Genomic DNA, 27,093 nt, shown 5'->3' on the forward strand with positions numbered 1-27,093 from the left:
CTCCGGATGCTGCACTGCAGCCGAGTGTCCCAGTCATGCATGGAAATACAAATAAATAGTTAAAAAATCATACATTGGGATTTCTGGATTATTTTTTTGTGATTATGTCTCTCACAGTGGACATGCACCTACGATGACCATTTCAGACCCCTCCGTGATTTCTAAGTGTGAGAACTTGCAAAATAGCAGGGTGTTCAAATACTTATTTTCCTCACTGTAAATGTAGGTCCCAGTGCCCTCAGCCAATTTTATTTTATGACATAATCCCAGAAACTACCTTTTATGTTTTTAAGGGACTGTATCAAACTTAGCCTGACACTTGAGAATAAGCGTTCCAAGCATTGCTATCATAGTAAACATGCCAAAGATGTATGTAGATCTTCTTCTATTCATATTTTGCCATTTCAAATGCCATTTATTAATCATTTTCTCATCCACTATGATTTACAGCCTGTCTTTGTATAGACACGTGAGAAAACCTGCCTTAAATGTAAGTCTATGAAATAATGATTCACAAAAGTATAGTGAGTGTTTGTTATAAATTTGTTTAGTGAATTTGTTTTTATTTTGTATGGCATCATGTCATTTAAATTTTTAACAGAATTGCAACATGACAGAGTATAAATTGCAGGATTAGTTTTTTTTTTTCCATTTGGCAGCAGTGTTAATGCTACAGGAATCATTGTGGGTTTTTAAATACAGTCAATCTTTTTTTATTTGACCTCATGCTTAATATAAAACACACTGAGATATTGTGTATACATTTATCACACTGTATCACAGCTAGTTAGCATGCATTATTCATAAAGCCTTGATACATCTTGCCATTGGGCAGTAAACCCATGCAGTATTACCACTGTGCTATATCCAAAGGGTAATTGTTCATTTCTACATTAGTAGTGTGGCAAAGTATTTAAATGTGAAGCTTCAACTAATGATCCATTATACAACAGACCATGTACAGAAGAGTTTTTTTTTTTTTAAGTCATGCTAAAACATAGTCAAAAAATGCATCTTTATCTTTAATGCATGTGTCGTGTCTCTGCAGGACAGACGAACTGATCCAGAAAACCACACGGGACAAGTTCAGGGAATGCACCGTACTCACCATCGCTCATTGTCTCAACGCCGTCAGAGACAGAATACTGGTGAGTTGTCTTTCTACTAGAGTGTTTTTTTTCTTCTTCAAATGTTAAAGCATGGGATTTAAACTCAACACGTGTACAACTGTTAATCCCTAGTGGAAAAATTCTATTGTTGCAGCAGTATCAATGTATTCCTGTATATAGGATTCTGTCAATGGTTTTGGGGGAAGGAGTGTCTCCATTGATGTGTGTCCTATGTTGTGTTCACAATGTTGTTGGCATCTGGTGTTTTTTTTCTGTATGTGTTCTTTCAGATGTCCTGCTGCACACCAAGTTTGTCTTTCTAAGGATAAATAAAGTAGAACTTGAATAACAGAAATAAATCCAGACAGAAAAGCAATAGCTGCTTCCAGATTGATACCTCTCATGATCGTACATTAAGTATGGACCTAGAGCTGCGAGTCACTTTAGTTTAGCATAAAGACTGAAAGCAGGGGGAAAGTTCTCAAACAAAGCAAATTTTTCCTAATCGCTGAAAGATGTTTGTGTCTCTAGGTTCTAGATGCAGGGAAAATCCATGGCATGCCTATGACCAGCTTTATACCCTGCTTCAAGATCCAGATGGCATCTTTTTATAAAATGCCTCTACTAGAGGCAGCTAAACAGGCCAGTTTGACTCTCTTACTTTCTTCAGATGCATTTTAAAATGTGAAAAAGTCTTATCCTAAGTGAATCTAACTTTGCAAAACATGTTTCTGCAGGTTTACAAGCCATCCTAGCGTGGCAAACGGACACGCCGTAACAGCAGACGGTAACTCTGTCATCTTTGAGCCAGCTCAGCGAGGCTCTGACTTTCTAACCAGACTTGAGAAAGTGCCTGGGCTCGTACTGCACCCCTCCATCCTCTGGTGACAGCACACAGGGGCCGATGGAAGGGCCTCATCCACCCCAGCTGCTGGGGAAATGGGACCTGAAGAGGCGGGATCACTGCTGGAAAACCTGAAAGAAATCACCGTTTATTTTCAATGCTTCCCATTTATCTTATGTTAGTTGCTGCTCAGGATACTGATGCCTTGGAGAAACTGCATACTCCTGGTTTGTGTCTGTTATGTTTATACACGCTAACTGAAATAATTTTAGTGGGTAAATTTATCCAAAGTTGTCTTTTCTTTTAATACAGGAAACTGCACATGATTTGGTACCAGATCTAAGGAATCACCTAGCAGCATGCGGATTTCTGTCATCTCAACCAATGTGCTGTTTCAGCCTGTAGATTCTTCCTAGAACCGTTCCTACTCGGTTTACAGGGAGCCAATCTGGCATTGAACTTTGGTTAAAATGATTTGTTTTGATGGTTCTTTCCATTGAAATTGCATCATGACTGACATGTTAATACTATCTGTTTCAACTGCTGCATAAACACCTTCTTACTTAGGAGATTTCTTTGGGGTCAACATATACATTTTAACCACTGATATATTTACACGGAGGAGGAGAGTTGTCATTTTGTATGGCATTTGTTTTATTTACTTAAAATGTTATCGGTACATCAGAAGCACCTTAGTGCTATCAATTTTGTGAAGAAAAGTGTATTTGCTCTGCAGAGCTTTGATAAGTTATTCTGAAAGAATCTGCAGTCAGTCAAAGATATGTGAAAACTTTCATTAGTTCCTGTAATCCTTCCAGCAGATTTCTTAAGTGAGCGTTCCATGTTCGTTAGCTCCACTGGAAGCGCAGGATGGCCAGCCTCTCATTTCCAAGCATGACTCGCCCCTCAAACCACATGGTTTTGCTGTGCGCTGTGTTGCTGCATGATTCACATAAGTGCAACTGAAAGAGAAACACTTGGTTGTATTAAGAATCTTAAAAGTAATAAAGTTGTTTTTTCAACCTACAAGTAAGTTTTATTGGCTAGGTTTGATTATGGTCTTTTCATTAAACTGGCAGATAAAGAGCTGAAGGTCCAACTCTGAGAGACACACACACACACACACACACACACACACACACACACACACACACACACACACACACACACACACACACACACACACACACACACACACACACACACACACACACACACACACACACACACACACACACTCTACAAACAGCAGAGCAAATTTAAACAGAAGTTATTGACCAGGTGAACTAAAGGAAATCTATGACCCAATCAGGAAAACCACGTGAGCTTTAGCTGACGTCATCAGCTGCAACCTGTCAGCGTCTTTCTCCAGGGCGTCAACCAATAGGAAGGAGTCCTTCGTCGGTATGGCAGTAAACTGGTGGGTGGGGGGGAACTTGCAGACATGTTGTCTTCAGGTAGCCGCCTCGCTAACCGCCCCCACGTGCTCCTGGCCCACCATTCAGTAAGTAACGTAACGAGTTGCGTGTAGTTGGTAACGTTAGACTTTTACACGGTGCTGCTGCTTAAACGCTGAGTCACGTTAACTCAAAGAGCCGCTAACATGGTGCATACAAGCTGTACATTAAAGCTATGTAGCTAGCAGGATGTGTTAGCCACATAGCCAGCCCAATCACAATCCACTTCCTTGCATACAGTCTACGTCACGATGACGTACCTTCACCTATTCATGTATGTATAGTCTTTACACCATAGACTGCATTAATAATAACGGTCTATGGTTTACACATGAGTCTCCTCAAACCAAACTAAATACTTTTATAAAGGCAGATTGTTCAAATATATTATATATATTATAAAGTATACATTAATAGTTTGAATATACTAACTTAATTGAAGGCCATTTATGTTAATTTATTATATATATTTTTTCTTATTTGTTTTATTTTAACAATAACAACATGGAAAAACACATCAGTTTCCTCTGCTGTTGAAAAAAAGATGCTTAATAAAAATAAGTTATACATATTTGGCTCCATAGTGAAGTAAAGACTAAAACCAGCGGTGGAGGAAGTATTCAGACCCTATACTTAGCAAAACTATAATACCGTACTGTAGAAATGCTACTACAGATGAAGGTCCCGCTTTGGAGATATTACCTATATAAAAGTATGTACAATCAGGACAAGGTATTTGACATATTCAAAGTACTAAATGCAGAGAAATGTAAATTAATTGAATCAATGAAACTGATATAAGAAGCAGGAACCATACAAATATTCACTCAAACAATTTACTTACAATTTTCTGACTTGTGGATAATTATTCACATTGTAGAGAAAAAGAAGCAAAACCAGAGGCATGTATTAAAGTATGTTAGTTAGTAGAAGGTATTTTCAGCAACGTGTACTTAAAGTATCAAACGTAAAAGTACTGATTATGCAGACCGTCCACATCAGTCATTTCATTATATATTATTAGATTACAATAACTAGTAGTAACTATAATAGTCTATGCATAATCTAAACATTTTATTTGACTGCTTTTAAGAAGTTTTCTCTGCTGCTAAATGTACAGGAAGTATCTAAAGTAAAAGTAGTCATGCAGGCAAAATGTGTATGTTTATTGTACCATATATATTTATAAGAGCACTTATAAAGCAGCACAGCAGCCTTCTTCCACCCCTGGTTGCTAATATTAATATGTATCACCACATGTCATTTTGTACACACTTTGTCTTTGTGTCCCTGGTCTTTTATTCCTCCTTAAGAAAAATACATTTACTGAACCAGAATAATCCAATGAAGTCTCTTTTTCTCCCCAGATGAGTGCAATTATTTTATGTCATGATTCTTTTTGAATAATAAAGTAAGTATGCCTTATAGTGGTAGTATTCAGTTGTATAATACATCTGCAATGCTAACATACTGTACATCCATTTCTAATGTTTAATCTAGAATGGCCTGGGAGAGAGGTCGTCAGGTGGTCCCCAACCTTCTCCGGGTGTTTGTACCCTGAACCACAACACCCTCCAGTTGGCGGGTCAGCAGTGACAGGCCAGGTCCCCGCCCCTCTCTTCCAGGTTTCCAGCTTGTGTCCTCTCTCTTGTTCCAGAGCCAACAGGAGGCTCTCTGTGACGTTCTCCCAGACTACGAACAGCTGCTTAACTCAGGTGGCCTCTCAGTCCAACCTTTGTCAATAGACTCCACCCAGATTGAGCTGGGAACCAGATAAGTCAGCATGATAAATACCCCACGACCTGATCAAATTCCAAATTTGTGACAGCTTCATGACAGCTTTTCAACTTCTCTCCTCTGAAATGTCAATGATACAACTTCTTTAGAGTATCAGACCAGATAGCTCAGTGTTATGGAACGCTGGTTAGAGGACTCATAGGTCATGGGTTCAATCACCCTCATAGGCTGGTTCAAAGTCAACATTTCACAGAAAATTTATTTCTTTCCTTAACACACCCCCCCCCCCCCCCAAAAAAAGTCTGTGTTAAATGCGTGCTGTAACTGCTGGAGGTGGCGGCAGAGGTGGCGGCGGAGTCGAATTGCATCGGCCCTTCACCCAGGGAAGCGGGGTTCACATCCGGTTGTAGACTACGTTGGTGTTGTAGAGTATACTGTTGTTGAAGGTAGGCGGGGTGGTGCCAGCAACCCACATGCCGCCCCGGTAAGACACTTGGCCAAACCACATGCCGCCCCGAAGGGGCGGCATGTGGTTTGGCAAGTGTCATCCCCTATGCCGCCCCGAAGGGGCGGCGTAGGGGTATACCTACTTTACCTTTTGCTACCTGGAACAATAAATTTATTCTCTAAGTGTCATAAGTACAACTCAGGATTTTTACCCAGAAGACAAGTGTCCATGTCTCACATATGTTTCAGTACTAAATGTTTTCCTAATCCCAAATGTACTCAGCTATTACAGATACTCAGACAGTTGGGCTTTGACACGCACTAATCCCCAGGTGCATGACACTAACTCCACCTCCCAGGTTATAAACCCCCACCTTCCAGGTGCAGATTACTAACCCCACCTCCCAGGACACTAACCCCATGTTCAGCCTCATCATAATGTCTACACCTTATGAGTTTTGAACTCACAACCACTGGGTTCTCTAACCAGCGTTCCACCACACTGAGCTATTGATCTGATATCCTAAGCTGGTTGGAAGTTGTATTTACTGTTCACATTTCAGAGGAGAAAAGCTGTCAAGACAAATGTAGGATTTGCTCTTTCAACCTCATTGTTAGCAGCTTACCTCAGTGAACTGTCCCTCAAACTGACATTTCATCTTTTTGTTTTATAATTTATAGTTCACACACCTCTAAACAAATAGTCTGTCAGGAGGAATGTGAGTATTGAACTAACGACCATTGTATTCCGTCACACTGAGCTGAGTCATTTGTTACTCTTATATGGTTGGAAGCTGTTGGAAGTTACTGACCAGTACTGGCACTGCCTCCTGCTGGGTAAAAAACTGATTAAAGTATTTTATTATGATTAATCGCATTAATGTCATAGTTGACTTGCAATTAAAACCCATAGTTTTACCTATTCTAAATGTCCCTTGAATTCTTTTTCTCATTTTAATGCCCTTAAAATGGAAAAGTGGATCAGCTCGCTTTGTGCAAATGTTTTTTAGTGAATGTTCATGTTCAATTTCACACTAACATTCTCCCCTGGAGAAAATAATCTCTCACACTGTGTAACACTGGCCATAAATTAAAGGGTGAAAAAAATACTTTGACGGGGGTGGGGGGGGGATGGGCATCAGCTGTGTGCTTGGCCACCAAGTGGAGTTTGAGACTGGAACGCGCTGCGATGATTGGTCGTTGTGAACTGACCTATCACACACCACTTTGGTCTGGTCAATGGAACATTTGGCAACTTTTAAAAAGTCAACTTTCCATTCAGAATCTTATTGGCGTTCATTTCGTTGTCTCGCCATCCACTCAAAACGTAACGTTACTACTCTTTGGCCGGCTTGCAAGCCCTAAAGGGGCGTGTGCGGCGTGCCTGTTTTGTTTCCGGTCTATCTAGATCCGGTGGGCATTGTAGTTTTCTTGTCATTGGAAAAAACTACAAAGGTTTCTAGGCCAAAAAAAGAACGTTAATCTTGCGATAATTTTTTGTTCAACGTACTATATTATGGCTTTTTATAATTCGTCTACCCACAGGTCTTACCTTACCCGAGAATCTTTTGATATCCATTTTGTCGACAAACTATAGTATGTTTCTTTCACTTTTTTCAACATACTATGGCTTTTTCCTAAATCATTTGACATACTATACTATCTTTTTTTTTTTAACCTTGCTTGACATACTATACTGTGGCTTGGAAATGAGAGGCTGTCCGTTCTGTGCTTCCATTGGAGCTAACAAACATGGAACGGTCACTTAGAAATCTGCTGGAAGGATTACAGGAAGAGAGGACATTTGTTTTGCAGGATATCATTTTGGGACTGATGGGACAAATAAACTTCCCCCTGCACGGGACTGGTGAGAGACCATGCTCCTGATGTACTGGTAAAAGTTTAAGTAAATGAACCAAATGATCTAGCAAAGTACGAGTGCCTCAAATTTGTACTGAAGTGCAGTACCTGAGTAAATTTACTTAATTCCGTTCCCGCCCTGCTGATCAGCAGCCTTAGAGTCCAGATCCAGGTGCTGGAAGCATTTACATGTCTTAAAATTGATCTACATGTGAGGCAAAATAAAAGAGTAAAATAGTTTATTGTATCAGTAAAGATAACAGAAGGCACACGTACAGTATCTGAGGGCACACATCACACCAGTGTCTGTATCCATTCTCCAGCCTCCACATACACCACCCTCCTCCACTTAAACCAACCATGTGATCATAGAGCAAAATATACCATTACTTTCCAGCCATTTCTCTCTGCAGGACCCAGAGGATGGAAGTCTTCCATCGGGGAGAGAATGGAGTTGATGCAATACATTAGCGGGATAAGCTCAACTCTGCAGCTCATAGTACAACGTCAAGCAAATGCAGCCTTTTGCAAAAATATATTCATATATAATTATACACATTTTCTAGACATTGAAGCAAATCAACTATACAAAATGCAGAAAACTCTCAGTACAATAACTGGGGAGACTGTTTCAAGAAAATCCATGCTTATATTATTTATTATTATTATTATTAGCATTGTAGTGGCAGTATTACAGAAAAAGAGTAGCAGTACCTTTATAAAAACAGTTTAGGAAAAAATTACAAGTCAGTATAATGCCAAAAATATTAGCTTTGAAGACAAGAAAAAGTACACAAAGACATTTCAATATACATGTTTATAGGAGGACTATAACATCTGGAAAATACAAGTGTGTCCCTTTCAAGCAGTATAAGGATTACCCACAATCCCAATCAGAAGGAAATCAGTTAAGGAGTGCCCATGTTTTGGAGATGCTTTTTGGTTGAAATAAAGATCCCAGAGTTCACATACGCTACGCCATGCTACAAAACTCCAACCGAGCAGGTTGGAGGGTCCCTGCGACGAGGAGAAAAATTAAATCTTGAGAAAAATGTGAGTGTAAAACCGTGATTTAAAGCTGTAATATTTGGAGAATACAGCCGCAATTTTTATGAGAAAAAAATTGGAAGTGTAAAATGCTTTAGACATTGATCTTGTGTGTCACGTTTTCCTGAAAAACCATTAGTTACAAGTTACTGTATGACTCTTTACCCCATTAAAAAAAAAGAAAAAAGAATGTTTCTTCAAAATATTACAACTTTATTCTGGAACTCTCCACATTCTTCTGTGGTTTTCTTTTTTGGCCCTAGGCCATTGAAACTAACCAAATCAGAACTCCAGTTGTTGCATTCTAGCTTCAGGCTGAATCATCACTCTGCAACCAAAGCTTTTTTGACAACAGAGACAATTTCTTCTTGATGAAAGATTCTCTGATGAATCCAAATTTTCCTGTGGCAAACACAACGTGGGTATACATGTTGAAAACCTCAAACCCTGCTCAGTTATTCAGGTTCCTCCTGTAAAATACCTCCTGTTCCCTCCAGCGGCGGAGTTTAGAACGGGTAGTTGTCAGGGAAAGCCAGACCCTGGTCCGCTCCGTCGGCCAGGTACGGCCCCTCGTCCTCGTAGCTCGGCGGGGGGGCGCCGTCCTCCTCGCAGGGAGCCAGGATGGCGTCCGGGTCGGCCTTCAGACTCGGCCTGTGGTTGTCTGGGAAGGCCATGGAGAAAAGCGCCTCGGGGTTGCACACAAACTTGTAGACGTACCTTTCTCCAGCCACCTGCAGGACCAGCCAATCAGAGGTGGGACAAGTTAAAGCTGTTCACTGGGGAATTGAAGATGATCCTTTTTATAAATACAAATTCCAATTATTTGGTAATTTTATTTACATGAACCTGGAATTCATTGTGTAACATGACAATGTTCCGAGAAAAAAGAAATAAAAAAATGCAACTTTTGGTTCACAATAACTGTGCTAGCATAAGAGTTGTGGATGAGAGGCGTGACGCCGGCCTTTACCTTCTGCATGATGCCCTTCTCGTAGTAGTACCTCAGGGAGCGGCTCAGCTTGTCGTAGTTCATGGCCGGCCGGTTCTTTTGGAGCCCCCAGAGCCGAGCCACCTGACAACACCAGACGCGGGGGACAAAACAAGCAATAAGATAAATGATCTGATGATGAATCAATCTTTTAAATGATCCAGTCCCATTAAATGGAATTTAAGGCCATGTTAAAATGCCGTGTAATTCAAAAATGCAACTGCCACATGAGACCTCTTCCTTTCCTCTATGCTGTATTTCTGGTTAAATTGTAACTGGTGTGCCGTCTTGGCCAGGTCTCCCTCAAAAAAGAGATGTCAATCTCAAGGGACTTCCTGGTTAAATAAAAGGGTTTAAAAAAAAAAAAGAAAAAACTTTATATGTCCCACTGTGGGGAAATTGGGGTTTGCAACACCAAAGACAAGACCAAGATAGGAGAGTGTACAGAGATAGATAAATGTACAAAATATAGCCGTATTAACAGTATTATACAATAAATCACACATGAATTATTAAGTGGCACTTTGAAATTTGCCCAAATGAAAAATTATGCACAGATGTAATGATAATAAATGGCATACGGATAATAATGGCCCATGGGATGCAGGATATAGTGCACATGGTTTGTTACAAAACCATCCGGCTGAATAATATTCAAGCCTTTCCAACAGTACGCCTCTTAACAAAAGCCCCGTGTGGTGGTGACAACAACTGACCTCCTCAGGGTCGATGAGCTTAAACTCCATGTTGCGGCCCGTCCAGACGATCAGGTGCCCGTTGGCCGTGTTGTCCAGCAGCGTGAGCAGGAACTGCCAGAGCTGCAGGGAGCCGCGCCGCTGGTACGGCAGACCCTCCTGCTTCACTTTACCTGCGCACAGAGTCCAACAGGAAACAATAAGTACACCGCTCGCTATTTCGGGCGGCAAAATAGTCATAAGTAGGTCTATTCCTCCCAGATTATCAGCAGCAGTAATTACAAATACCTAGACTATACTTATGCACTTGAAGCTCAAATTGGGTCTTACCTTCCGGTCTGTCTGGCACAACACAAGTGTCATCATAGCCCAGCCGGGGCTCTCTGTCAGCACCAAACCCTGCGGGGCGGAAACATGTAATATTAGGACAATTTACACTTGTTCCACTGAGAAACAACTTATTTTTTATTGTCATTTAAGTTTCATTGAAAATCATACAGAACCATATGTAGGCAAAATTACAAATAAGTATAAGCTTTGAATGGACCCAGCATGTAGTTAAATAAGAATTTCTTACATATATGGATGTGTATAATGACAAAATGTAAACATGAATTGTAGAATATTAATACAATAAAGAAAAAGAAAAAATCAACTAAGTGACATGTGAGCTTTCTCCCTTATTTGTAATGCAACAAGAAACGAGTTATTTTAAAGCCAGCGCACACACTTACCAATGTTGTTGTTCTGGTATAAGACTGAAGACTTCCCAAATGACGACTGGCAGGTTTGAACTTCTGGAAGACAAAGCATGCTTCCTGGTCTCTGAATCACTACTAACATACTGGGCCATTTAAAAAGGCCCTGGTCAGATCTGTGGTAAATATCTCTTGCACATTCAAAAATGTAGCAATTTCGCGTAGACGTAGCAGATGACACTCTCACCTGAGTCAAAGCCAAAGTCCCTTGGCTCTTGTTTGATGGAGACATGGTTGAAGGCAGCCTGGGACGGCCCCAGACCTGGACCGGCGGCCCCGGCTCTGGGTATCGTGGATCCACCAGCTCCTGTTTGAAACCTCTGGGCCCGTGGGGAACCAGGGGCTCTGAAAGGTGGCGCTGATACAGCGGGCGCCCGTCACGGCTCGGGCGTTGGTACGGCGTGTTGACCGCTTTCTCCGGAGGGAGGAAGGACAAGCAGGGCTCCGACTGCTGCCGCTGGAACCTGCAGCGGGAAAGAACACCAGAGGAGGTTTCAGGGGCTGAACTCGCTTCATTTCCAGCTTAAAATGCCAACAAACCATGTATCTTTGAATAAAAATTGATTATTCACTCTCAATTAAGCCTCACATTCAGCAAGTGATGAAAATAATTTATGTTGAAATTGGACTTTGTTTTAGAAACTTGCTTTTCCAGCCGAGGCCAAAGAGAGACTGGTTGCTGCCCCCTTTCTGTCTGTGCTGGACTACGGACACTGGACGCGGTCTACCATGGAGCACTGAGATTTACCACAAATCTCAAATCCCTGACTCACCATTGTTTATTATATGCTTGGCCTTGTATGTGTAGACTTATCCATTGGCATGTTATATGTAAGGCTGTTGGACTGTTTCATTCTTACATTCTGGTGTACATCCTACAACAAACTATGGGAAGTTCTTCCATCAAAACGGTCCCTAATGTCTGTACTGAACTGAGAAAAAGGGCGTCTCAGTATGGTGCTCCCTCGGCTTGGAATCAGTTATAAAACCTCATAAATACTTCGGGACTGGTTTCACAGCGATTCTAATGTGACTTGGAATCCAGCACATCTGGCTGTAGACATCTTTCTAATTTCAGTTTTTTGTCTCCATTTGAAAGTGTTATACATTTGTCTTATGTCTGATACCATATTATTTGTGCTGCTGCATGGCTTTTATTCCTGGTTAAATAAAAAAGGTAAAACCTAAAAGATTAAACTTGTTAACTCACCTTGGTTCTGTGCTAAAAGACGCACCGGGGCAGCTGAGATGAGGCAGAGCAAACTGCTGGCTTTGGTTGGGCTGTGGGAGGCTGCGGTGGTGGGAGGGGCTCGGGGCAGGAGCGTGGATCCGGGGGCAGTTATCGGTCAGCTGGGGGGAAGACGGGTGCAACTGCCTCTGTACGGGTGGAGGTCCTGCCGGATGGGTGGAGCCACACTGTACGGGTGTGGAGGCTGGAGTCGGAGCTTTGAGCACAGCTGGCTTGTTGCCACAGGCACTGAGGAGAGAAAACAGGAAGCAGCTGTAATCATAAACGTCTGCATGATGTGTATGGATTTATGATAAAAATCATACAATGCACTGGCCTGGTCATTCTGTACCTGTAACTATAAAGGCACATGTCAGCGTGAGGCGTTCTGCAGGGAGACGGGCTGGGCTCTCTCTTCACTTTGCTGATGGGCGGTCCATGAAACATCACTGCACACACACACACGAATAATAATTGATACTGTTTTGAAGATGAAATGGAATTAGTCCCCCCTCTCTCCTCCTCAAAAGCTACAGACTCAAATGGCACATCCTGAGGAAGGCTCATTGTGGGACTGCTCTAGTGGCTGCACCAAGGCTCTATAAAAGAGACTTCAGATCCAGTATTAGGGGACCACTAAGGTCTATATAAAGAGACTTCAGATCCAGTATTAGGGACCACTAAGGTCTATATAAAAGACTTCAGATCCAGTATTAGGGACCACTAAGGTCTATATAAAAGAGACTTCAGATCCAGTATTAGGGGACCACTAAGGTCTATATAAAAGAGACTTCAGATCCAGTATTAGGGGACCACTAAGGTCTATATAAAAGAGACTTCAGATCCAGTATTAGGGACCACTAAGGTTTATATAAAAGAGACTTCAGATACAGTATTAGGGACCACTAAGGTCTATATAAAAGAGACTTCAGGTACAGTATTAGGGACCACTAAGGTCTATATAAAAGAGCTTCAGTACAGTATTAGGGACATAAGGTCTATATAAGCACTCAGATACAGTAGGACCACTAAGGTCATAAAGAGAACTTCAGATACAGTATTAGGGGACCACTAAGGTCTATATAAGAGACTTCAGATACAGTATTAGGGGACCACTAAGGTCTCTAAGGACCTTTAAACAAAGCACAAATGTGAACAGTTGAATAAGCCTGGTTGTTACAGAATACCTAAGAGGACCTACCATCTGAAAAGTATACTTAATGACATGAATGGAAAAAGATAACGAGCCTCTGACAGTTTCTTGGTAACAAACATTTTCAAGCGACACAGGCAACGTCTTCGGTGTCGTATGTTTAGGGATGTAAACCACCGTGGCTCCCATGTGGGTTTTACGTTTGAGCAGAAGTAAGAAAGTGTCCCATGTGATCCCAGCCTTCCTGGAACCTGCAGCCATGTTTCCATCCACAACGCAAACCCTGTCAGATTTATTGTCCGGACCGGGGAGTCGGTCGGTTGAGGCAGCTATCAAGCAGCAATAAATACATGTAGTACGTGTTTGGCAGGGGTACTAAATGTTCCATTTCCCCTGGTCTTATCTGTGACATCATTGTTTTAAAAGGTACCATTTCCTGCACCACATGACTACCATCATCTAATTGGCACAGATCCACTGCTGGCTGGTGTGAGGGTCATAAACTGTAAACAAAATAAAAACTTTATTTAAACCACTGGCCCTGGAGAGTACATGGACTGTATTCATTCACACACGCTGCAAGAAACACTGTACAAAGCCTCAATGCTGCACAATGTGGAGGTACTTTGAGTACTTCCATTTTATGCTACTATATATTGTTACTACAACAGAAAGGGAATCTTGTACTTTACTACATTTATCTGAAAACTATAGTTACTATACAGATTATACCTCCTAACATAACATTTGTGTAGTATTGCTACTTTGTTTATCGATTAGTCTGGTGCAATGGAAGTACATTGCAAGTACAGTGTCAGGCTGTGCCCTTCCACATCTGCTATTTGTGTGTTGCTGTTCTTAAAATCCAGTCGCTACGGAAACCAAGACAACCACTGATGCTGAAAATGGTAAGTTTTGATGATTGAATTGTGCAATAAGGCAAGCCTGCTTTGTTCTTTCTTCACACGCTACTGTGTTGTGTAAACAGTGAACGTCATTTAATATTTTCATGTGGCTTTTTCCATTGTGGGGGTGCAAACGTTCCGCCAAAACAAGTTCCTTGCTGGGACTATTTGCAGAGCTGCGTCTGGTCCTGAGCTCTGTCCAAGACGATTGGGATTGGTTAAAGAAATGCAAACAAGCCAGAGTGTTTTCTTTCTCCTTTTGCCAAATGGATGTGTTGATGTAGTCTCGCTTGGCCAGACGTCCCTACACCGCGGCGCTCCGGAGGAGGGTCTGGAGAGTCCCCACAGAATTCCGGGATGGGAGAAAAACATGCTCTGGTTTATTGGCATTTCTCTAAACTAATCACAATCGTCTTGGGTGGCGCTAACCGCTCTATGGAGCCGCGGCGCCTCTGCAAAATCGCCCCGGGAAGGAACTCGTTTTGGTGGAACATGTGTGCGTTAAAATGTAGCTTTAGTCGAGCAACAGGAAACTCAGATTGGACAGATAGTCTAGCTAGCTGTCTGGGTTTACCCTGCAGAGATCTGAGGACCAGGTAACCGTAGTCCTCAGATATTGACTGGAGTTTAAAATGCCAACACACAAGGAAGCTCAAGGCCACGGATATCCGGCCTAACTGAGGGAAATCTGGCGGAATACCCAGCGGCAACGGAGAAATCCTGGAAGTGGAACCTTGAGGATATAGGCTGTGTGGGGTACCAAGATCTGACAATGCGAGACTACTTATTGATAAAGCCGCCATTGTTGTAGTTTATTTACTGTCAACGCCATCTGTGGCCCAAGCCCACTGGCTTCTACTGAAGACTTAATTTTTTTTATTTTAAGTTTAAATGTATAGTGTCAACTTTTAGTCTTAGTAATTTCCATAATCAGCCTGGTGGTGTAGTTTTCAGGAAAAAGTCACTCAAACAGGTCTAAGTAGAGCAAATGTTTGGGGCTATTTCACATGACGATGCATTAATAAAGTATGTGTTCTTCTACAAAATGATTGCTCGTGGTTTTACATCTCTGAGCCCCCTCTATAAATATTAGAGGAGGAACAGCTACTCACAGTTATTGGACTGGAAATCTGGGACAAACTGCTCATCATCAGGAACCTGAGCTGTCAGAGGGGAAAAGACAGGATATTAAAAGACGCTTCTGATCACATTTACTAATTCTTCACACAATATTAATACAGTATCGAGGGCTTCATGTGTTTTTCTGTATTTCCTCAATTTCCCCCCAATACTCTCTTTGGAAGGGCGTGAGCGCACAGCTTTAAAATCAGAGAAGTGTATAAAGTGTACATTTGTGCATGTGTGTCATGACGCATGCAGGTCTCACCTTCTGCGATCCATATTTCCTGGAGCTGGATCAGATCTTGAAAGAGCTCTGAAAGACAGTGATGAATTATATATCATATATTAAAATAGACCTAACAATATGCATAGTCAATATTACTTTCCTTAGTGAAATAACTTCATAGAGTGAAAAGGATCGTCTCTCCCAGACAACCATTTCACTCTTTCAGGTAACCATACCAACACAGTAAACCCTTTTCCATGTGGACCTGGCGCCATGATGAGCCTACCTTCTGTGTCCTGAGCCAGCTCTGTGTCCATGAACTTCCTTTTCCGGTCGCTGAGACATCTCTCTGCTCCCTCCGCGTGACATTTCTACGGGTTTGCCAACAAATGTGTTTAGTGAACATAAATAGGAAACCCTAAATGCAACCAGATGTAGATCAGCTTTCTGCACAGGGTGGAAAAACTCACACTCTCTGGGACCACGAAAGGGACCTGCTGGTCATAAAAGCCGTCCATGTTGCAGGAGTCTTCACCCTGCAATAAGGAGGGGCTGGAGGACAGATGAGCACAATATGTTAGATGCACAATGCATTGGCTACTACTACTACTACTACTACTACTACCTCCATTGAACTAAAATCTTTTTCATGTATCTTTTGCTGACATACTGACCCCCACAGCGAGGTTTACAGTGACTGTAAAAGCTTTATCACCAACGACAGAGTTATGCAACCTCCTGTAACTTCAATCTGACATGAATACAAGCTGCAGGAGGAAGCTGCCAGTTGAGATAAACAGAAAGCAGCGGTATAGTCCATGAGTCAATTAACCAAAATGTTAACCGCCATTACAATTTTGTCTCCTAATGATCTCAAAAACAAAATAAATCAAGAGGGAAAAAAGGGTTATTTCGCTGTGACTGCCCTGAGCCTATACATGTATCCTGGGGTCTGTCTTGTGAGCTTGCAGATTTGTGGCTGAGGTGCTAACGAGATGACTGGGAGCACCTGGCCTGTCCTCCCAGGATAATTAACCCCACCTGCCCCGGGACCAGTGTGCAGCATTCCCTTCACCAACACCGTCAGGACCCCATTCTGTTTAGTTATTTCCTCCGTTAGCTACTTAGCATTTCCCATTCCTGCATCCATTCACTCTCATACAACCACACCTCATCCCCTTCCTGTTTGCATTATTATTTCATAAATGTCCCTTCATTATTGTTAAGTTGACTGTGCATCTTCCTATTTTGTTGTGGCCTTTGAGCCTGTTTTTTGCCTTGTGTTCTAAATGAAAAACAATGATGGGTAATCTAAAAGTTCTAGGTGTTTTCACTGTTAATCTGTTTAACTTTTTCCCTGTTTTTTTTTTTTTACTTCAATAAATTTAACATATTTCCAAAAGTGAATGAGGAGTTGTGTTAAATATGTCAATTCAATTCTATTTATAGAGCACCAAATCACAACCACAGTTATCTCATTGCGCTTTTCATAACAGAGCAGGTCTAGACCGTACTCTGGTATTTACAGAAACCCAACAATAATCGTGATTTCAATATTTTTTTTCCATATTGAAGCGATTTTCCATCAGTCTGGCAGCACTGTTACTCATTAATGTAGATTGGATAAATCTTTGTCTTAATGTCACAAAAACTTTCTCTTTTCTTTTTTTAAACGTGGTGTTAAAAAAAAAAAAGTTGTATCAAGTGGTCAAACATGGCATAGCCTAAAGAGTTCCAGTCTGCTGAAGAATAGGGTGGCTGTAACAGATTTATAGGAAGGCAATTAAAGGAATAGTGCCCCATTTTGAGAAATTTCCTGAACATGACTACACAACTGGCTTTAAAATGATAAAACATGTTTAAGAATATAATCATTGTTTTGTGTGACAACATAATCTCAACTCAAAAATCATCTTTTGACCACATCTCACAGTTTTCACGGCTGAATGGAGCTGGCTCAGGTGTCAACACACCAGTAAAGTGGGGCTTTCAGTCCAGATTGTCACACATACAGCTCCAACGGTCAAGAATTAACTTTAGGGTTAAATTATTGTTTCGATTTTTGTTAACAAATTGTATCAGAAATCATGTAGGCTATGCTTTACAACGTTACTCCAATAAAGTGGCTTTTATATAGGTTAGTAACTTTATAAGACTTCCATTAGCATAGGTAATAGTAAAAAAAAAAAAAAAAAAAAAAAGTTTCAAATTTCAAAGTCCCTCAACAGGCTCAATTAAAACCCATTCAAACGCACATATTAGTTCCTGCGTCATAAATGCAGTAGCCTACAATTTAGAATACTAAAAAATAAATTGGCTCATACTTGTTAGATGATAATTACAACATACGAAAGTCACAAATGTTTCACAAAGTCTTTTTTCCATGGACATTATGTATATAAATATCAATATTAACGGTCTATGCTTTTTCCCCCATTTGATGATAAAGCAGTGGGCTTCAGTAAGTAAACACCCCCCCCTCGCTACAACTGATTTTGTCGAAGAACAACACCCGTTCATTTCAAGCAAAACGTGGTTTTAGATGTCTGGTTAATTTGCTTAAACGACACCGACACAAAAGAAAATGATAGGACTCGTCCTCGGTGTGTTTTCACCCCGCTAAGTTGACTATAAAACAGAACAAAAACTAAAATGAACGATTTGTGAATGGAGTTTGGCGTGACGCACGGCAGAGGCCAACACGTATCGTGGGACCTTGTTTTTTTTCTCAATGAGGTGAAACTTGATTCACGCGGCGGGGGGGGGGGGGGGGAAGAGAAGAGAAAGAAACACCAGCTCACCATTGAGAAATTTACCCCAGAGAAGAGAAAGATTCCCGCCGCTGCTGGAGCTAACTACCCGGCCGTAAATACCGCGTTGTCAGAGCTAACAGATGCGGGCAAATGGACGCAATGTTGCCTTTGATTTTCAGAAAATGGCGTTCGCCTCTTAACCCATATCTGCTCACAGCTAGCAAAAAAAAACACGACGACGCGGTCGCTGTAAGACAACAAAGCAAAAACAAGCCCACATATGCACGCTAGTTTTTTCTTTTTTTTTTAATAAAGTGATATGATAACAATGCAGGACTCACTTGATACGTGAAGTTTCTTGTCAGTGTGAAAATAAGCGCAGACTTCCTCCCCTACATCCCCTGCAGCTCCTCGTATCAAAACTCGGCTGGGAATTTTACTGAATGAAGAGCTCTGACCGCTGGATCTAAAAGCCCGAGCCCTATGCTGCCCTCCCATTGGCTAGAACACAAAGTCAGTCAAAGAGCGAGCCAATCGTCTTCAAGACTGCTCTGACGCCCGTCCCTTGTGTTTTTTATGAATGGCCGCGTTTCATTCATGGCTCCAGAGCTCTCTTAAAGAGCCAGAGCATCAATTCCATTTAATAAGTTGGTAAATAATTAATTCTGAACGAAATTCTCTATATATATTGATATATATTGATTGATTGATATATCAAATAAAACAATCGTAAAAATAGCAATAAATAAACAGAATTACTTTATTACTATTACTACCACAAAGGCTACTATTAGGTAACAATTATTACATAACTCACATATCAAATAATACAGTTTATTCTATTTATATTAATGCAATTTAGTAAGGAAAACATATTTATTTTATTTGTCGTAGTTCACCAAATGTACTGGTCAATATAATTTGGCATAATAGGATAAACAGAGTGTAAATTGTAATTTCCCCACTGGGGATCAATAAAGTATAAATTATGATAAAAAAATTATTAATATTTTTTATAATAATGAACACAGTGGCATTAGTAATTGACAATTAAGGGGGCACTGCCATGCAACATTCATTTTTATCTACATGTAGAGTTAAGATGCCTAAAACAACATATTGTGCCATTATGATTGTGAGGATGAGGAAACAGTTACTACTACTACTACTAATACTCCTACTAAGACTACTACTACTACTACGGATAACACCATTCTTTATTATGATACAAACTCATAATATGAGTACTGCTTAAATAATTTGTTGTTAAATAAACAAGTCGTTGTAATAATCATTTGAACATGAATCCTCAACTATTTTGATAATTAGTTAATAGTTTAAGTCATTTATCAAGCAAAATGCCAAACATTCCCAGTTTTCCAGCTTCTCAAATGTGATGTTACTATTTTCTGGCATGTAATATGTTTAACAATTAATCGATTGAGCACTAATGGATTGTCAAAATGATCCTCAGTAACAGCCCTTATTAAGACAAATTTACAATACTTCACATAAAGTGGGATTGAAAAGAAGATGGGCCCAAGAAGCTGCGTCATCCTTCCACGTTTCATCAGTTCATCATGGAGTTCATCAAGTCATGTTGTGGGCCTAGTGATAAGCCAATGACTGCACCTTACCCTCCTATGAAAGCTATGCCCGACATCTTACGAGGATGCTTTTGTTGAGGTGTAGAAATGCTGTACTTCCTTTCCTTTTCCAAGCCATCCCAAGCCACCGGAGCAAACAGGCAGTTGTGTAGCTGCTGCATGTTTGACGTATTTAATCCAGCATCCCACATGACTGCTTCAAAGCCCAGTCATCTCAGCAGGTGGTAGAACAGTTTCTCCACTTTTAATTCCACTTTGATCTCTTTTCACTTCATCACCATTTGCGGCAGAGAGACCTCGCCACCTGATTATGTATTAAGTCTGGCATTTACTGTTTTCAGAGAACCGGCATTGAAGTTTTGGCACGGCGCCTCTTTGTGATGGTTCTTGAAAATCTGAGACAAAAGAAGAGTATAAATCCCTGCAGTTATAATGACTTATGAACCGTTAGGGACAGTCAGTCAGTGGAAGGCTGCTCCTTCCCAAGTGTCGGACCAACAGACTCAAGGACACCTTTGTCCCTCATGCCATCAGACTCTACAACGTCTCACTCAGGGGGAGGAGGAAATAGGGCAGAGAGGACAAAACATACAATACACACATACATACAAACATACATATAGACATACATACATACAGTACATATACATACATACATACATACATACACACCTGGACTTACATCAATACCCGATCACTTTAACACTGGACTCAACACTGACACTTAATAATTTATGGTCTTTTATATCTTTATTTGACAAATGTTCTTATTGTTACTATTATTATCATTATTACTGTTATTTTGTTGTCTTTATACTGTCCTTTTTTATCTATTTTTTTATTTTTATTTTTTTTTTGTTGCTAAAACTGCTGCTGGAATTTTCAATTTCCTCGCTCGGAGTCATCCCAAAAGGATCAATAAAGAGAAGTCTAAGTCTAAATGTAACAAAAGGTTGAAAGGTCAGCAGCAGCAGAACGCCCAGTGCAATGCAATGCTCCCCTTCTGAAGGCTGTAACTGAAGAGCGTGATCTATTGTGATGCACACACACAACCCGTGGTCCAGTTATTGTAGATCTGTATTGTCTTGAGAAAGCTGTGGAGACAGCAACACCCGCTAAATACAGATTCAACCAGCATTTAAGTCTTTTGTATGTTCTTTTTAAGTATATGCACCAAAAATGATGCTTTTATTAACTTTTGACTGTTCCATACACACAAGTTAAAGAATGTTCTTTCACAGTAGACATAAAAGTCCCATTTGATGACTTCAGACTCAGTGACCTGTTCGGGTGCACGTTTTTTTTCCTTTTTCAGTTCTTAGAAATAGCTCAATCAGCAAAAGGCGATGCCAGAGTAGATCTGCGTGTGATAAAAGTTCCCGTTCAAACATCAGCTGCAGAGCTCAGCAGCTCTGTTACTGATTTGCAGCGTCTCCTGTTTACTCGGCCATCACACGTGTAATACCGCGTACGCATCACATCTTTATGATTTTTATTCATCCGTTCTGGCAGATCAACGAGCACGATATAATCTATCACATCCTGCGTCAGGAAATGACACACTGCAGTCTTGGAGTTTCTTATCAAATGTGTCTGCAGGTTGTTTACGATGTTCCTTTCCTCTGTTTCTTGCCAAATGTCTATTAAAATATTCTCTTAGTGTCTTTTGGTGGGATCTTTTTACTTGCTGACTTTTTTTTAAATTGTAATTCTAAATAACAAGATATCATCTTTTCTGTCTTTCGGAAATACATACTTTTTCAATTCATTAGGGTTTCACACAGCAATACAATACACGTCAACATGACGTATGCAGAGCGCACACAGGAAGTGGCGCACAATTTGAAATATGTCTTTTTCAGCACTTTGCACCATATGGAGGGAATTACTCTATAAGTCTTACTCTTGCATGCGGTGTCCAATGGTCATGGAAACACACGGCCATGTGGGCTGGGAGCTGCTGGCACCCCCGACATGCACATTATCTCTTTTGTCTTCTGGCAATCCATAGTATATCAATTCATTAAGGTTTTAGACAGCAATGACGCAAAGTTACCAAATGGTGCCAACAAGTGCTGAGAGAGAAGAAGAAAACCCAAATGGGATATGGTGATGCTATAATATTTTACAGCTTTGAGTCCTACTTATAAGTTAGTATCTCTTAAATAGTTCTCTTAACTAGTTTTTGACTAGAGGTAAATATCAGAACTTATTAGAACTGATTTGACGACTTAAGTAATACAAGCTATGATTGATTAAAGTTACATAGGTACTGTTAAATTATATCATATCATGACATTGACTTGCTACGGTAAAGCTTTTTTGTTTCATCCCTGACTTTACATATATTTATTTATTTCCATAATGAGCTTCCATACAGGGTCCACATTGTCCTGAGAGCTCTGTCCTGTGTCATGAAGCTCTAGCACCGCTGGGTGGCTCTTACTGTACGCCTGCTCCTCCTGGACTCATTAACTCACATGTTTATGAAGCTGTAATATTAACCCAATAAAGAAGATAAGATAGACTTTATTAATCCCACACTGGGGAAATTCCTGTGCTACAACAGCTCGAAAGATGTGTATTTTTACACAAATCCGATTAACACAAATACACATTAAGTAGACTTGGTGGAAAAAGTGTGTGTAAAGTATAAGAAATATAAAGAAAATAGAACCACTATAGAAATAATAGTAATAATACAAACACATTTACACAGTAAGCACCTTCATGTAAACAGACAGTATGTAAACAGAGATGTAAATAGTGATGAACAATATAATATTCAACACTCATACAGACCATTTTTCTGATTATGAGGTAATTCACTCTTGATATTATAAACATTGTTTGCTAATGTCAATGCAGGGCTTTAAACTTTTTTTCCCCCCCAATTTTTATAATGCAGTACTTCTACTTTTACTTAAAATGATCTGAATAAGTCTCCCACCCCTGTCACTTCTTACTAAGCCATCAAGTCTTCAGTTATGATTGATAAGTATTAATGTAGGTGTTTCTCACATTATGATAAGCCAACAGCAAAAGTTAGTTTCTACAATCAAACATGTTAACACATTAATAAAGACGTTCTTTCTACAGCAACACATCAAGTCTTGAATTGTAAATGTCAATGAGTTTTGAAATGGAGTTAAGTCCAGATGCCCTGCAGGACTTTTACAAAATAAAGGTCAAACAATCAAATGCAGAAGTTATCTAAGAATAGCTAAAAAGACAAAGCAAGTGCAGCAGGTGGCACTATCTGTCCAAAAGTGGCTTGTGTCCAACCCACTGTATCTTTTTGTTGTTGTTGTGTCTGTGCACCAGCTGGCTGATGGGTTTCTGCTGTATTGTTCCCTGGCACAGGCTGCTATCTACAGAACAATGGCTGCTTGCATACCACGGGTCCCTGTTGGTGAATACTCTTGAATCACCAGTGTGGGCTTTTTGCAGGCGGGTGGCTCATTAGCCACCAGATGTTAGCACCCACTGCTCAGCTAATAGCACTACGGGCATCCGACTCGCAGCCAGTCTAACGCAAATGATGCAATAATGATAATTTCCATGACTAATGGAGGAAATATTCATGTCCCCCAGAAGATGGATCCCATTGTTTTTGGTTAGTCTCTAATCTTCCGTCCATAACACCCAAAGCAGGCCAAGTTTCTACTGTAAATCGAGGGATTTGTAATGTCATGCTCCCCAGAGGATGGACTCTAGTTATGGACGCTGTTACGCGCATGTTCAAAAATGTATTGTAAAATGTAACTTGTTCTTTCTCTGTGCAGTTTTCTTTTCACCTACGTTTTTATTGTGTAATCACAACAACACAAAAAATCACTCCCATCTGTTCTGCTGCAGTTTGTGTGCTTTTATTTGCAGGTGGAGTTCAGGGTAATGGGTGGAGGAAGGTGAGAAACAGGAAGGTTTATGTGTCCACGACACGTCTAATGGAGCCCACGGATGGATGCTGGGCCCCCCAGTCTGGGTGCCGTCTGTATTCGCCCTTCTCCAGCAGGTACTGGCGCCCCCTGTAGTTGGGATGCTCGTAGAAGACCCAGCTGCCGTCCTGGACGTGGGCCGAGCGAATGTCACGATGGCGCCAGTGGTCCAGCAGGTTGGGCAGGTCCTCGCTCAACTCGAACATCTGGCCGTTGAAGTCTGCATGCTCGTAGATGCGGATCTTGTGCACGCTAGAAAGCTTGAACATTAAACAAGCAAAAACATAACGTGCTAATTAGTGAGCTTCAGATGTCCTGGTGGACAGGTTTTTGACCTTTGGACAGTGACTGGCTAAGTTAAGCTAACCATCTCATGGCTGTAGCTTCAAATTTAACCCCCACGTTGTCCTCAGGTCAAACTGACCCGTTTTCCTATATAAATGTTTCTTTTTATTTCCCCAAAATAACATGATTGATTTCACACAACGCTCTTTGGCAAGTTCAAATCTCTACTTTCATTTATTTTGGGGCGTCTTATTCAATTTTATAGCATTTGAAAAAAAAATGGAAGTGGTTTTGAAATAGTAATGAGTAAAAGTTGACATATTCCAGTCTGTGATTATCCATCAACAAACATTCCTTTAATTTTAGTCTAAATAATTCCTAATTTCTGCTTTTCTAACTCAAACATTAGGTTTAGTTTCCTTTAAATGAGGTTCATTGACCATAAAATCCAGAAATAACTGTATAACTAAAGTTAATAAGTTAATGTTACATAGTGTTGAAAACGTTAAAAAAAGTGACAAACATAGAAATAAAAACCGTCAAAAGTGTGGAAAAATGGGACAAAAACGTTTACAGACAGATATGAGAGTTATTAATCTTGTACCTAACTCTCAGTAAGAGAGAGAGCATATGAGTTTATTTTCCTGCATGTTGAACTATTTCTTTAAGTTTCCATGGGTCTTTAGTAAAAATGTATTTTATATTCCTACAGACAGCCTACTGTAGTAAAATGCACATTTTGCAATATCCTTGTACCATTAATTCAGGGTTTTTTCCTACCATAATAAGGCTTATGCATGGAACCCCCCCCCCCCCCCCCCAAGCCCATTGAATTAAAAATCAACTTGAGCATCAAAACTAACTAAATTACTGTTGTCAGATCAAAAGATTGTAGTTGGCCTACAGCGGACTTCTTTAGCAAGTTTTGTCTTTAGGCTTTTTGAGTTTTATTTATTTAGTTATTATCTGCTCTAGTTTTTTTAGAGATACAAGACACTAGTGAAAACACTGCAAGCCGAAAATCCAAATTCACTGAAAAACCAACTACTGGGATGTTTTGTTACAGTGTAGGATAAGATAAAAACAGCACCATATTATGTAATTATTATGGTAAGTTGCATTGCTATTAATGGGTGAAACAAGAACATAATTGGTACCAGGACACCCAGAATAGCAGCCTGTTGGATATAAAGAAACTGATGGTCTGAAAAAACTGTTTATATTCAACTATCTTGTAGGTTCATAAGTGGTACAAACATTTCTAACCTGGGCTCCAAAGCAGTTTTCCATAACTTACGTGTCTGATGAGCCGACAGGAGCGGATGGTGTCGTTGAAGCCGTTCCAGCTCTGGTAGTTGGGGTACTCCCCTCTGTTGAGGACGTACTGGTAGCCCTTGTATTGGGGTCTCTCATAGATGACCCAAGCCCCGCTCTCCACCCGGATGGAGTTACATCGCTGGAAGTGGGTGCTGAGCTCATGGCAGTCCCCGCTGCATTCATAGTGATGACCCTTGAAGTTCTTTTCCTCATAAAAGAAAATCTGCACAGCAGGATTCTGTGTTAGAGCATCCACTCGTAGAAATAACACTAAAGCTAAGCTCTTTGAATGACATGTGCTACCATTTAGCAATTAGCATGAGGTGCATCATGTAGTATTGTTACAGTCCAGTTACAGTACTCACCTTCCCCGTGTGCTCCATAGTCACCTTATGTCTCTCCTCACCCTATCAAATCAAAGCCCCTCATTCACACTGCATTACTGATGCTCCACGTTCATATAAAGGCTGATGAAATGCACTGCCAGGAGAAGCATTGTCATTCAAATGAGCTCCCCTTATTAACATGGGCACATTAGCTGATGCTGCAATTGTTTTAAAGTACATGGCGTCTGTTTGATTGCTCCTGTGGCGATGCAGAATGCTGTCACGGTGTTTTACTATTTCATGCTATAATATTGTTTTGTATAGTAAATATGTGTTTATGTTCACTCATATTGCATGGTTCATATTGCATATACTTCACTCACTGACAATTAGCATTTCCTATCACCAGTCTACAACACATACAGGATATGAGCAGCAAGGAGCAAAGACATGAATTGACATGAATATATTGCATTTTAAAAATACAATATATGTTTGTTTCTACTGTATTTTATGGCCATTAAACCAGTCATGGCTTCATTTTGAAACCTTTGTTAACCTTAATAATATGTATTTTTATACATTTTCAAATATGCTTAGCTTCAAACGAGCTGACTTTACTGTGAAATCACCGCAGCTTATCAAACATCAATTTAAAGTTGTACAGTAAAATAAATGAAACATTCAAGTTAGCACTATGTAAATATGCCCATATTTGAGTGGCAAAATAAATAATTGTGTGCTTGAAGAATGAAATATGACTTCAAACACTGTTGCATACAACATCAAACATTTTCATGTCATTTTCAATATCTCCAGACCAATACAGTGTAGATCATTTTTTGCTTTTTAGAAGCAGAGAGATATCAGTCATGTGTCATATGTGACATCACACACTCTATGTTTACACATTTCGAGCACATAAGATGAAGCTGGGAAATAAATGATAAGCAACAGTGTATCATTTTGTAGCATGACTTTTTTTTCAAAATGTACTTTCAGCCTTTTAACCCTTTTAAAAGAATTGGCGTTGCTAGTTTTCCTTAACCTGGCGGATGGATCCCCCCCCACTCATTGTACCGTCTGTACTCGCCCTTCTCCAGCAGGTACTGGTCCACCTGTAGTTGGGACGCTCATAGATCCAGGCGCGTTTCAACACCTTGCAGGAGGTGTTCAAACACGTCTTGGCTGTGCCAGCGCTCGTGGAAGACAGGCATGTTGTCCGCCCCCTCCATCAGCTGGCCTTCTCCCAAACCTTCAGCCTCCACCAGTCCCCCACCTGGAAGAAAGA

At 40.5% G+C, this 27,093-nt stretch overlaps 3 protein-coding genes and 1 long non-coding RNA gene across 5 annotated transcripts; 2 read left to right on the forward strand and 2 right to left on the reverse strand.

Moving 5' to 3' along the window:
- The first annotated feature begins 43 nt into the window (after positions 1-43).
- LOC116673781 (multidrug resistance-associated protein 4) lies at positions 44-2,979 on the forward strand. Of its 2 annotated transcripts, XM_032506048.1 has the most exons (4): positions 44-490; positions 1,049-1,148; positions 1,641-1,751; positions 1,847-2,979. In XM_032506048.1, coding segments are annotated over exons 1-4 (231 nt in total). In that variant the 5' UTR covers positions 44-488; the 3' UTR covers positions 1,865-2,979. The 2 variants fall into 2 exon arrangements, with proteins under 2 accessions (XP_032361939.1, XP_032361938.1); XM_032506047.1 differs by lacking the exon at positions 44-490 and having other exon boundaries at positions 541-1,148.
- A 258-nt stretch (positions 2,980-3,237) lies between these two features.
- LOC116673786 (uncharacterized) lies at positions 3,238-6,170 on the forward strand. The gene is made up of 3 exons (XR_004327878.1): positions 3,238-3,457; positions 4,778-4,821; positions 4,911-6,170. It is a non-coding gene; the product is annotated as an uncharacterized LOC116673786 (long non-coding RNA).
- Positions 6,171-7,676: 1,506 nt separating this feature from the next.
- On the reverse strand, positions 7,677-18,795 carry LOC116673757 (ETS translocation variant 5-like). The gene is given in 14 exon segments (XM_032506012.1): positions 7,677-9,232; positions 9,472-9,573; positions 10,206-10,357; positions 10,515-10,583; positions 10,919-10,981; positions 11,130-11,210; positions 11,213-11,406; positions 12,153-12,419; positions 12,523-12,619; positions 15,341-15,391; positions 15,616-15,663; positions 15,863-15,947; positions 16,047-16,128; positions 18,671-18,795. Coding segments are annotated over 13 exon segments (1,482 nt in total). The 5' UTR covers positions 16,095-16,128; positions 18,671-18,795; the 3' UTR covers positions 7,677-9,007.
- A 4,994-nt stretch (positions 18,796-23,789) lies between these two features.
- On the reverse strand, positions 23,790-26,011 carry LOC116673773 (gamma-crystallin M2). Its single transcript, XM_032506039.1, has 3 exons — positions 25,842-26,011; positions 25,457-25,699; positions 23,790-24,134 (listed from the first exon to the last, which is right to left on the reverse strand). The coding sequence occupies exons 1-3, from the start codon at positions 25,857-25,859 to the stop codon at positions 23,862-23,864; spliced, it is 534 nt and encodes a 177-aa protein (XP_032361930.1). The 5' UTR covers positions 25,860-26,011; the 3' UTR covers positions 23,790-23,861.
- Between the last annotated feature and the right edge of the window lie 1,082 nt (positions 26,012-27,093).

The sequence above is a fragment of the Etheostoma spectabile genome, chromosome 24 (genome assembly GCF_008692095.1).
Source record: "Etheostoma spectabile isolate EspeVRDwgs_2016 chromosome 24, UIUC_Espe_1.0, whole genome shotgun sequence".
NCBI classification, from domain to species: Eukaryota; Metazoa; Chordata; class Actinopteri; order Perciformes; family Percidae; genus Etheostoma; species Etheostoma spectabile.